Source organism: Protomyctophum bolini (genome assembly GCF_963924005.1).
Source record: "Protomyctophum bolini genome assembly, chromosome: 2".
In the NCBI taxonomy this organism is placed as follows: Eukaryota; Metazoa; Chordata; class Actinopteri; order Myctophiformes; family Myctophidae; genus Protomyctophum; species Protomyctophum bolini.
Genome location: NC_137863.1, coordinates 1,040,114 through 1,052,945, shown reverse-complemented (window position 1 = coordinate 1,052,945; position 12,832 = coordinate 1,040,114). Strand labels below are relative to the sequence as shown.

General features: G+C 43.4%; 1 protein-coding gene across 1 annotated transcript in view; it reads left to right on the top strand.

Moving 5' to 3' along the window:
• The first annotated feature begins 103 nt into the window (after positions 1–103).
• Positions 104–12,832, top strand: part of gtf2h1 (general transcription factor IIH, polypeptide 1) — a 58,277-nt gene continuing 45,548 nt past the window's right edge. Inside the window, exons 1-7 of the mRNA XM_080780173.1 lie at positions 104–296; positions 2,176–2,328; positions 6,343–6,535; positions 7,596–7,794; positions 8,185–8,278; positions 9,821–9,970; positions 11,897–11,976. Coding sequence (XP_080636299.1) covers positions 2,178–2,328; positions 6,343–6,535; positions 7,596–7,794; positions 8,185–8,278; positions 9,821–9,970; positions 11,897–11,976 — 867 coding nt within the window. The 5' untranslated portion in view covers positions 104–296; positions 2,176–2,177. The remainder of the gene's footprint in view (positions 297–2,175; positions 2,329–6,342; positions 6,536–7,595; positions 7,795–8,184; positions 8,279–9,820; positions 9,971–11,896; positions 11,977–12,832) is intronic.

The window sequence follows — 12,832 nt, the reverse complement described above, 5'->3', positions numbered from 1 at the left end:
AGGCTTTATTAACAAAAAATAAGTGGGAACTCTCGTCCGTTCGCACGGTGTTTCCGTCCTGACTCTTTAGAGTGTAACACCGCCCGGACGCGTCAGAGTGTGACACCGCGCGGCAGCAGCTCTGTGTAAATCTGCTGCTCAACTTCTGTTACTTTAATGTGTTTAAAACTAATACAACCCCTCATTAGTCACCGTTAGTCTAATTTAGTCATTATTTACGTAATTATTAGTCATTGTTTACGTCGTTGTCTGCGTCCAACTCCAAACACCAGAGGAGGAGCGGCGACTAGAGAAAGGTAATTCACTGTGTGTGTGTGTGTGTGTGTGTGTGTGTGTGTGTGTGTGTGTGTGTGTGTGTGTGTGTAGCCCCACAAGTCAGAACCCAATGGTACTGACGTTTCTGACATTTTGGAGACCCAGTTCGGCACGAATCGATTGGGCTGACCCACGGGGTTCCGAGAGGGGCTAGTGTGTGTGCGTGTGTGTGTGTGCGTGTGTGTGTGTGTGTGTGTGTGAGAGACCTGTAAGGGTCCAACTCCATTTGGTTCCGTTGTACACTGAACTGAACTCTCAGTCATTTAGCGTGTGTGTGTGTGTGAGTGACCTGTAAATGTAAGGGTCCATTTGTAGTTTGTACACTCACTCAACTGTGTGTGTGTGTGTGACTGTGTGTGTGACTGTGTGTGTGTGTGTGTGTGTGTGTGTGTGTGTGTGTGTGTGTGTGTGTGTGTGTGATGCTGGTTTCAGCATAGCCCCATATGTGCCCTCTCCCTACAGAATGAGCGTAGGGAGAGTTGTATTGTATTGTATTATTGAGTGATATTGTATTATTTTGGTGTTATTTTGTTATGCTATGTTGATGATGAATTGAATACATCGGATCTCAATGGAAACATGACTTGTTTGTGTTTATATTCTTTTGGATCGGTGGTTCACAAAAGAGAGATTAGATGTTTGCCCCCAACCTAGTGAAAATAGCAGATCTACAAGCTCACAATGCATCATAAAATGATAGACTACATTTTGGAGTTATACCCTTAAATATTATAAACCTTTATTTGTATTTATGTTTTACTTCCTGGGGCTGTGTGGTAAGAAATTTTGGCATAATCCTTTATGCCAAATACCTACAGTTCAAATCTATGAATGATTGACTATTGTTGTGTGTTGTGTTTATAGAAGACAGAGCTCTCTGGACACGTTCAGGTGTTTAGACAGATATCTGGTGTTGTGTTTATAGAAGACAGAACTCTGGACACTTTCAGGTGTTTAGACAGATATCTGCTCTAATGGTGGTCTCTATGAATGACTATTGTTGTGTGACGTGTTTAGACAGATATCTGGTGTTGTGTTCATAGAAGACAGAGCTCTCTGGCCACGTTCAGGTGTTTAGACCATAGACTGTAAAAAATATGGACAAAGCGTTCCCCGGGTCTAACATGAACGTAAAATGAAGCCTGTCAGTCCTTGAATTGTACATCGCCATCTTTCTAGATCCGTTTTGGCCCTGCTGGCCCATTGGCTGGCCCAGACAACGAGGCGGGACTTCCCCCCCCCCCCCCCCCCTTCTTCTCCGTTGGTTTTTATTTTGACTCGAGTGGGTGGGGAAATCCCGATCATAGACTGTAACGGTAGCCACGCCCCTCAGAACATACGTGACTTTATGGTAATTTGTTTTATAAATGGGACCATAATTTTCCAAAAAGAATATTATGACATTAGAAATGAGACTTTAAACTAGTGACTGGAAGCAGAAAGTATTCATGACCATGTTTATTAAGGTAATACAGTCTAGGTGAAGTTGGGCCCCAAAAAACCCATAGCCCCATAGAAGTCCATGTATTTGGGCCCAACTTCACCAACTTCACCAATGACAGCGCCACAATATGAATATGAACTTTCAGGAAATCCCGATTTCCTTCGTGGCTTCACAAAAGATCTGTCTGACTGCCCCCCTGGTTTAGACAGATATCTGGTGTTGTGTTTATAGAAGACAGAGCTCTCAGTCTGTATTTATTTCCAGTAGTAATGTAACTCATGTTTATCTGTCTTTATGTCCAGTAGTAATGTAAGTCATGTTTATCTGTCTTTATGTCCAGTAGTAATGTAACTAATGTTTATCTGTCTTTATGTCCAGTAGTAATGTAACTAACGTTTATCTGTCTTTATTTCCAGTGATGTCTCAGTCGGAGGAAGTCCTCCTTCAGGTGAAGAAGGTCCGTCAGAGGAAACAGGACGGAACTCTTTACCTGATGGCCGAACGCATCGCCTGGGGCCCCGAGGGCAAGGACCGCTTCTCTGTGAGCCACCTGTACGCAGACATCCACTGTAAGTATACTGTACGCAGACACCTGCGGTCCCAGGGGGAAGGAGCGCTTCTCTGTCAGACACCTGAACACAGACACCTGTACACGTCCCTCCCAAGGTGTGTTGTGTAGAAAACCAATTCAGAAACATCTTCCAGAAACAGGAACGCTCTCAGAGATTAATCGATGATCAATCGATACGCACGGGAATCGATTTATAAATTTTCAATCGAATAGTCATAAAAAAAGCGGCCCATTTTGGTCCGCGAGCCATGCTCGCGCCTCGCAGCACCTCGCAACGCCACCTCCCCTCTCCCCCTCACTCGTGGTAACAACAAGGAAGTCAACACACAGAACAGCTGCAGCCTGCAGTCATGCCACCACAAAATAAATCTAAAGTGTGGTTGCATTTCAGAATATGCCAAGACAACAAAGAACAAGTAGTGTGTCAAATATGTGACAAGAAATTGGCGTATCACAAGTCCACGACGAGTTTGAAAAATCACTTGGAACAAGTATTATAATAAACGAAATGTGCTTCGGAGGCGAAACATAATACCCCATGGCTAATGTAAGGTTATTATGTTTTTAGGTGCATGCGATAAATCTGGATGGTTCATCTGTAGCCTACTGTAATTGGCAAACTGTTAATACATATTTCAATCAATCAAACTCACAGCAGCAATTGCGAGGCGCACGCATGCGGCTCGCGGGGCAAAGGAGGAATTGAGTTATTAAACACAATGGTATCAGTGCAACACTATACAGAAAATATGAAAAGAGGCATTACTTCTCTTAACATGAGTAAACGAAAACAAAGTGCAGCATTACTTTTTTTTTTTTTTTTTTTACATAAATAAAACAAAGTGCAGGCCTGTGTGCTCACTGTGCTGTGCCTTCATTTGAGGCTAAATACCGTATATAACGAAATAAAACAAATGGCATTCTGGAATGAACACAAATAAAAAGACAAAGTATAATTAAAAACTAAAGAAAACAATAAGTAGGCTTAACCCATTCTGACCGGGCACCCATTTTGGTGTCAGCATCATGTTATGCTTTAGCTATTGAAAAATAGCAGATCTACAAGCTCGTAGCGCGCCACTCGGTGGCGCGCTACGAGCTTGTAGATCTGCTATTTTTGAAAAATCAAAGAACGACTGACATTTTTAGAATCTGATCTCAGGTCAGAATGGGTTCATCAGACCAGTGTGTTGTCCAGTGGAAACCTCGTATGAATCTGATCTCAGGTCAGAATGGGTTAATATAGGCTACTGAGCCTGCCTTTAGCTACAGTACAGGCCTTGATTGACACAATGACTGTCACTCTGCTCACTGCTGTCGGTTTGTTTCCGCAATTGCTGCTGTGCAGTTATGTTATGTTAACCCATTCTGACCTGAGATCAGATTCATACGAGGTTTCCACTGGACACACACTGGTCTGATGAACCCATTCTGACCTGAGATCAGATTCATACGAGGTTTCCACTGGACACACACTGGTCTGATGAACCCATTCTGACCTGAGATCAGATTCTAAAAATGTCAGTCGTTCTTCGAATTTTTCAAAAATAGCAGACCTACAAGCTCGTATCGCGCCACTCGGTGGCGCGATATGAGCTTGTAGATCTGCTATTTTTCAATAGGTAAAGCATAACATGATGCTAACACCAAAATGGGTCCCCGGTCAGAATGGGTTAAGATAAGTAATGCCTCTGTTCATATTTTCTGTATAGTGTTGCACTGATACCATTGTGTTTAATAACTCAATTCCTCCTTTGCTCCGCGAGCCGCATGCGTGCGCCTCGCAATTGCTGCTGTGAGTTTGATTGATTTAAATATGTATTAACAGTTTGCAGAATTACAGTAGGCTACATTTCAAGCACAAACTAAATACAAAGACTGTTAACTGTGAGTGGACGACCCAATTAAGCATTACACTGGTTTACAAGAGGGTCCCCTGCATCACATGTTCAATTAATCAAAAGTAATAAGGCCTCAATTAAATGACGCTTTATTTACGGCAAGAGGAGAAGAAAAAATACAGAGTTCATTCATGTTACGACTGGTGCTTTTGTTTTGGTGTTTTCACATCTGAGTTTCAATCGGAAGAGAAGCTAAATCCCTACATTTTCTGGATTATATATATTCTTTATTTGAGAGGTAATGCCGGTGTCAGGCAGTTGACTTGTTACGGTCGGATGTTTTATTAAGCCTGATTATTTGTGCGTCACTGCTTTCATGAAGGCTGCTTATTGTTTAAAATAAATGAGACCAATCCATGCCTTTCTCTCCGCTATATCGTTATTAGCCAAAGAGTCTCGCATCGCACCCCCCCCCCCCCCCCCCCTCATCGGTCATCAAATACGTGGTCGAAGGTCAGCCCTATCAGAGATGTCATGATTTCTGCAGCTGGCCCTAAAACATCATCATTACATGTTCAGTCTTTTCAGATTTTGTTTAGCTTATGGACAGTCAGTCAGTCACTCACCCACTCAGCCAGCCAGTCAGTCACTCAGCCACTCAGTCACTCAGTCAGCCACTCAGTCAGTCAGTCAGTCAGTCAGTCAGCCAGCCACTCAGCCAGTCAGTCAGTCAGTCAGCCACTCAGTCAGTCAGTCAGCCAGTCAGTGGTTCTAAAGGTCATTACACACTGGCGAATTAGCGACGCGATGCGAATAAGCGACCTGAAAATGCGAAACATTGCATGTTGCAGTTCGCCTGCGAATCTCTGCAAAATATACGACACCAGAGCGAACAAATAAAGAGCGAAAACGGTCGCATCTTCGCACATTCGCCACTGATGTGGAAGCTTTGCATGGACTTCAATTTTTTTTTTTTAAATGCGAATTATTCGCACGAATATATCGCGTCGCCAATTCGCCAGTGTGTAATGACCTTAACCCATTCTGAACGGGAACCCATTTTGGTGTCGAGCATCATGTTATGCTTTAGCTATTGAAAAATAGCAGATCTACAAGCTCATAGCGCGCCACCGAGTGGCGCGCTATGAGCTTGTAGGTCTGCTATTTTTGAAAAATCGAAGAACGACTGACATTTTTAGAATCTGATCTCAGGTTAGCCCCTCTCGGAACCCTACATAAAGCTTTTATGAAATTTGATGGTCGCTTTATGTAGGGTCCCTGGTCATGCTAAGATTTTCCAATGCGATTGTTGGAACGCGGATATACACAAACTCATCGTTTAGTCGATCGGCGCGGTATTACCACGCTTTTTCTTGTGTTCGTTTACGAATGTGCGAACTATAAGTACCTTACATACCTCTGATAAAATCTCCTGTGTCGCGGAAGCCGTTAAGTATTTTTAATCCATGTTTGATTAAAAATGTCGCTTTGATTTCTTCTTGTTTATTTACCGTTTATTGTACCGCCTCCCGATGTGCGGTTGGCTTTGCGGGCTACGTCCCTGCCTATGATCTGCTCCGTCATAGCTATAGCACCACTAGCTAGCCAGATAGGCGGTACAATGAGGTGTCAATAAACAAGGTAGGAAGAAGCGACATTTTTAATCAATCATGGATTAAAAATACTTAACGGCTTCCGCGACACAGGAGATGTGTCGGTATGGTATGTAAGGTACTTATAGTTCGCACATTCGTAAACCAACACAGGTAAAAATGGCGTAAAACCGCGCCGATCGACTTCTCCTCACGTGTTTACATTGTATTTGTGTGTGCGTAACTGGCGGCAGCCCAGCGTGAAACAGGACCCAATGTGTAAAGTAAACAAAGTGTCAGAAACTTTACTACATTCGGGTTCTGCCTGCGGGGCTAATCTCAGGTCAGAATGGGTTATAATCAGACCAGTGTGTGTCCAGTGGAAACCTCGTATGAATCTGATCTCAGGTCAGAATGGGTTAATCAGACCAGTGTGTGTCCAGTGGAAACCTCGTATGAATCTGATCTCAGGTCAGAATGGGTTAATCAGACCAATTTTGTGTCCAGTGGAAACCTCTTATGAATCTGATCTCAGGTCAGAATGGGTTAAAGGTTCTGTGCGGTGTCGTTTGTCTCCAGGTCAGAAGATCAGCCCGGTGGGGAAGGCTAAGATCCAGCTGCAGCTGGTGCTCCACACGGGGGAGAGCTCCACCTTCCACTTCTCCAACCTCAGCTCGGCGGCCAAGGACCGCGACGCCGCCAAGGAGCTGCTGCAGCAGCTGCTGCCCAAGTTCAAGAAGAAGGCCAACAAGGAGCTGGAGGAGAAGAACCGGTGAGGGAGACGCTTTGGAGACCCGTTTTAAACCCCGTTCTGGGGCGGGGAAGACCCCTTTTGGTGTTAGCATTGTGTTATGCTTTTTTTCTGCAATTGTTTTGAAAAATCAAAGAACGACTGACATAGAAACATAGCTTTTTCAGAAAACTGTCAGGATGTGGAAGACATTTTTATAGAATCTGATCTCAGGTCAAAATGGGTTAACATGTTTTTATTGTTGATTGTTGATAGTCAGCGTGCCATTTTAGGCAGATCTACAAGCTCATAGCGCGGCACTGAGCTTCCGCGCTATGAGCTTCCGCGCTATGAGCTTGTAGATCTGATTTTTAAAAAAAATCACACCCGTGTGAACCGAGTGGTGCAACTACCCTCTCCCCCCCCCCCCCCGTCCTCTCTCTCTCTCTCTCTCTCTCTCTCTCATTAGCAGGCAACAGTGCAGCACTGTCTCTCTCTCTCTCTCTGTTTCTGGCAAACAGCGCCCCTACTGGTACTCATTATGGTGCTCATTAATACATACATAGGTGAACACGTAACACATAGGTGAACACGGACATTGCTGGTTGTAGGAGTGGTTGCACCACTCAAACATGTGGCGCAAATCTTTCAATATATTCTTTCAGTGTGAATGTTGTTCACTCAAATCTTTGCTTCTGGGGGACGGAACATATTTTCAGAGGGAGGTCGGCGGCCCTTTTTACATATATATTTGAGGATTCTTTACATGAAATAGTTTGAGAACTGCTGAGGTTTTTCAGAAAGCTGTCATGATTTAGAAGACTAAAGGTCATTACACACTGGCGAATTAGCGACGCGATGCGAATAAGCAATCTGAAAATGCGAAATATTGCATGTTTCAGTTCGCCTGCGAATCTCTGCAAAATACGACACCAGAGCGAACAAATAAAGAGCGAAAACAGTCGCATTTTCGCACATTCGCCACTGATGTGGAAGCTTGCATGGACGTTTTTTTTTAAATGCAAATTATTCGCACGAATATATCGCGTCGCCAATTCGCCAGTGTGTAATGACCTTAAAGGTGCGCTTGTTTCTGTGTCAGAATGCTGCAGGAGGACCCCGTGCTCTTCCAGCTCTACAAGGACCTGGTGGTGAGTCAGGTGATCAGTGCCGAGGAGTTCTGGGCCAATCGGCTGAGCAGCCTGGACAACACGGCCAATCGGCTGAGCCGTCTGGACAACGCGGAGCACGGCCTGACCAATAGCAGCAAGCAGGAGGTGGGGATCTCTGCTGCCTTCCTGGTGAGTCGGACACGCACGCACGCACACACACACACGCACACACACACACACACACACACACACACACACACACACACACACACACACACACACACACACACGCACATTCTTACAAATATCTACACTACTTAAAAAACTACATTCTTTAGATATAATGTATATTTCTTACGGGCAGACATTTAGTATGTTATATATTTCTTACAGGCAGACATGCAGTATTTTCTATATATTGATATATATTTATATATATTTTCTATATATTTCAGGCAGACATTCAGTATTTTCTATATATTGATATATATTTCTATATATTTTCTATATGTTTCAGGCAGACATTCAGTATTTTCTATATATTGATATATATTTCTATATATTTTCTATATGTTTCAGGCAGACATCCGGCCTCAGACAGACGGGTGCAACGGGTTGAGGTACAACCTGACCGCTGACATCATCGAGTCCATCTTCAGAACGTATCCAGCAGGTAAAAAATAAACACACCTATGACCTTATGGTAAAACGGCCTCTCTCTGATATGCCTGTCACACTTATGACCGTTGTAGGAGCCAAAGAGTGCTTAGCTACAGTGGTTGTCACTTGGTTGGTGATGGGTGTGGGCACCGCATTGACGTTCCGTTATTGGTGGGAGCGTCTCTGTGGGTGGCCCTTGGTAGTCGACAAATATTGGGTGTCTGAACCAGCTCACTCCTAAGGCTGTTTGAACTTGGAGGCAGGGTGAGCTGGGAGGATGCACTTTGTTGACCGCACAATATACTTTATAGTTTGATTCATTCACGTTTTGTTTGCTCACTGTTTTGATTGTTATTTATTAGATTCTTTGCACATATTTATTACATATATATATATTTATTTATTGTATTGTAATATTTTGTGCACTGAGCTATATAAACGTTTTAAACTTTGAGCTTGTTTGGATATGAATAATTTTATCATTGTTTTGTCGCGCGTCATTACAGTTTGTTTTTAGCTCCCAGGTTTAGCCTGCCGGCATGAGTAATTTATTGGTAAATTATTATCAGCCACAACAACCGTATATGGTGAAACATGTTCATTAGGTATCTCTCACAGGCCTGTCAGAATGATCACTTTACAGGCGTTGACACCAAAGCTCTATTCATAGTCCAGTGTTCGGTGGAGAGGTGACCACCGAAAACTACAACATGACATCACTGACCACCGAAAACTACAACATGACATCACTGACCACCGAAAACTACAACATGACATCACTGACCACCGATAACTACAACATGACATCACTGAGAGACTCACCGCTCACCCAAACACATCTCTCTGTTTTTACTAAAACTACAACATGACATCACTGAGCCGCGGTGGTAAGAGACTCACCGCTCACCCCAAACACACCTCTCTGTTTTTACTAAAACTACAACATGACGTCACTGAGCCGCGGTGGTAAGAGACTCACCGCTCACCCAAACACATCTCTCTGTTTTTACTAAAACTACAACATGACGTCACTCAGCCGCGGTGGTAAGAGACTCACCGCTCACCCCAAACACACCTCTCTGTTTTTACTAAAACTACAACATGACATCACTGAGCCGCGGTGGTAAGAGACTCACCGCTCACCCCAAACACACCTCTCTGTTTTTACTAAAACTACAACATGACGTCACTGAGCCGCGGTGGTAAGAGACTCACCGCTCACCCAAACACATCTCTCTGTTTTTACTAAAACTACAACATGACGTCACTCAGCCGCGGTGGTAAGAGACTCACCGCTCACCCCAAACACACCTCTCTGTTTTTACTAAAACTACAACATGACGTCACTGAGCTGCGGTGGTAAGAGACTCACCACTCACCCCAAACACATCTCTCTGTTTTTAATAAAACTACAACATGACGTCGCATTTTTTCTAGCAGTCACCTCTTCACCCAAAACTGGACTACGAATGGGGCTTAAGGGTTGCCCACCTGCCCCTGGCAGCTAAATAAAACACTAAGGGTTGTCCACCTGTTTATGTGTCGTTGTTTCCAGTGAGAGAGAAGTACGCAGAGAACGTTCCTCACACCATGACGGAGAAGGACTTCTGGACCAGGTTCTTCCAGTCGCACTACTTCCACCGAGACCGCATCAACACCGGAACCCAGGACATCTTCTCAGAGTGTGCCAAGCAGGATGAGAAAGGTAGGAACCCAGGACATCTTCTCAGAGTGTGCCAAGCAGGACGAGAAAGGTAGGAACCCAGGACATCTTCTCAGAGTGCTCCAAGCAGGATGAGAAAGGTAGGAACCCAGGACATCTTCTCAGAGTGTGCCAAGCAGGATGAGAAAGGTAGGAACCCAGGACATCTTCTCAGAGTGCTCCAAGCAGGATGAGAAAGGTAGGAATCCAGGACATCTTCTCAGAGTGTGCCAAGCAGGATGAGAAAGGTAGGAACCCAGGACATCTTCTCAGAGTGCTCCAAGCAGGACGAGAAAGGTAGGAACCCAATCCATTCTAGACGGGAACCCCTTTAGGTGTCTTAAACATTATGTTATACTTTAGCTATAGAGCGTCGCAGTCCCACGCCCTTTCAGAACGACGAGTGGCCCAGGAAATGAAATGCAATGCATTTTCCTCATAGGCTTTTCTTAAAGTATTTATTTAAAGACGGTTACGCCGTGGACAAAGCCAACTCGGATCGTGACAAATCATGACAATGAACACAATATTTTGGGGCCGATCAAATCGTTAGAAAGAAGAAAATAAAGGCAGGAGACAACACTATTTGTTTTGTTTTTCTTATTTTTCTTCCAAAACATCGTGTTCGTTGTCATGATTTGTCACGATCCGAGTTGCCTTTGTCTGCGGCGTAACCGTCTTTAAATAAATACTTTAACCCATTCTGAACGGGTACCCATTTTGGTGTTGGCATCAGGTTATGCTTCAGCTATTGAAAAATAGCAGATCTACAAGCTCGTAGCGCGCCACCGAGTGGCGCGCTACGAGCTTGTAGGTCTGCTATTTTTGAAAAATCGAAGAACAACTGACATTTTTAGAATCTGATCTCAGGTCAGAATGGGTTAATCAGACCAGTGTGTGCCCAGTGGAAACCTCGTATGAATCTGATCTCAGGTCAGAATGGGTTAAGAAAAGCCTATGGAGAAAATGCATTGGGATTCATTTCCTGGGCCACTCGTCGTTCTGAAAGGGGGAGGGACTGCGACGCTCTATTGTGGAAAGAGGTAGGGCCTTTTGGTAAAGAATAACTTTATTGAATCGACAACGTTTCGATCTTCACAGATCTTCGTCAGGTTCAGTATACGGACGCAAACATTTCATCACTTTTATCTAGTTCCTTCAGATTGAGTCCCAAATATTTTAATATTTCAGAAAACTGTCAGGATTTAGAGGACACATTTTTTTATTTCGATGTCTGGCCTAAAAGGGTTAAAAACAAAATAGTAATTATAATATAATGCAGATGAACAAGTTACTATTTTGTTTCGTTAGAAAAAGAAACATGTATTATGTTTTATACGTATGCACCATTGTTGTTTCCCTCTCCTGTAATGTCTTTTAAAAAAACAAAATTAAAAGTTGGTCACAATTACTATTTTTCTATTTTTGTATATTAAAAGGATTTATAGATAGAAAAAAAGGTGTCTTTCTTCCACCTCCCCAAACCATTGTTATGATTGATGATAGCACTTACCCCACCCCCCTTAAATAGCATTTCTGTAGACTTAGATAGCATTTGATACAGACTTATAGCATGTTATGTAGACAGCACGTTAATGGCATTGTATGTAGTCATAGCACGTCATAGTACATATGTATAGCATGGTAGTTTATATGTATAGTTTATATGTATAGTTCATATGTATAGTTTCATTATATAGATATTCCACTGTTACTTTCTTAGCTTACGCATGTTTCATGATAAATGCTTTTATGTGATGTATTCCCATGCTTTTTTGTTCTTGCTTAATGTAAGTCGCTCTGGATTAAGAGCGTCTGATAAATGCCTAAATTGTAAATTGAATGATTGTATTAATAACATAAGTTGATTGAAGTGAACTCAGTGGTGGTTAAAGCGTGCCATCTAGTGGGTAAACGCTGTCATTGCAGGTCTGAAGTCCATGGTGGTTCAAGGAGTGAAGAATCCTCTGGTGGACCTGATGTCACTGGACGACAAGCCCTCTGAGGAGGTCATTATTATTATTAATATTATTATTAATATTATACTGATGTCACTGGACGACAAGCCCTCTGAGGAGGTCATCATTATTATTATTATTATTATTATTAATATACTGATGTCACTGTCACATGTGGTGTTCCTCAGGGCTCCTATCTCTGTCAGTGTAAAGTGTTATGTAATAACTAGGGCTGCACATAAGTGGTGCGCCAGCACGCATGCGCCGTCAAAATTCATAATGCGCATAATTCTGTGTGGAGTTTGCATGTTCTCCCCGTGTCCCCTAGGGTAGGTACCCTCACAAAAACATGCAGTAATCCTGGTCACTAAACTGCCTCCCCCTGGCCAGCCGGGGCACCTGATGGAGGGGAAAGGAACTGGTTGGAATAACGTGTTCCTTCCACGCGCTACATCCAACCAGGGAAACTCCCCCCTGTCAGGTGTAAAGGAGCAACTTGGACACTCAGGCATGAAGGAAGCATGAGTTCAAGTCCGTTGCTCTCCCCAGGTTGGCGGAGGGTGTGTAGAGCCCAGGGTCACAGTAGATGATTGACACAGGGGTGAAAAATGCTCATATTATCCTTAGGAAGTATTAAGAAGTTTGTATTAGAATATGCATATAGGGCTGGAATACACATATAGCTATATCCCCACTTATCCAATAAATATGGTTTTCCTATAAGTTATTCATGCATCCCTATTTTATCCATCCGGCGAGACGGGTCGCCGCATTTTAGGAGCACCAAGAAACTCTTCCAGGTGCTCCTCTGAGTACTAGACCAAGTAACTCCTCCAGGTGCTCCTCTGAGTACTAGACCAAGTAACTCCTCCAGGTGCTCCTCTGAGTACTAGACCAAGTAACTCCT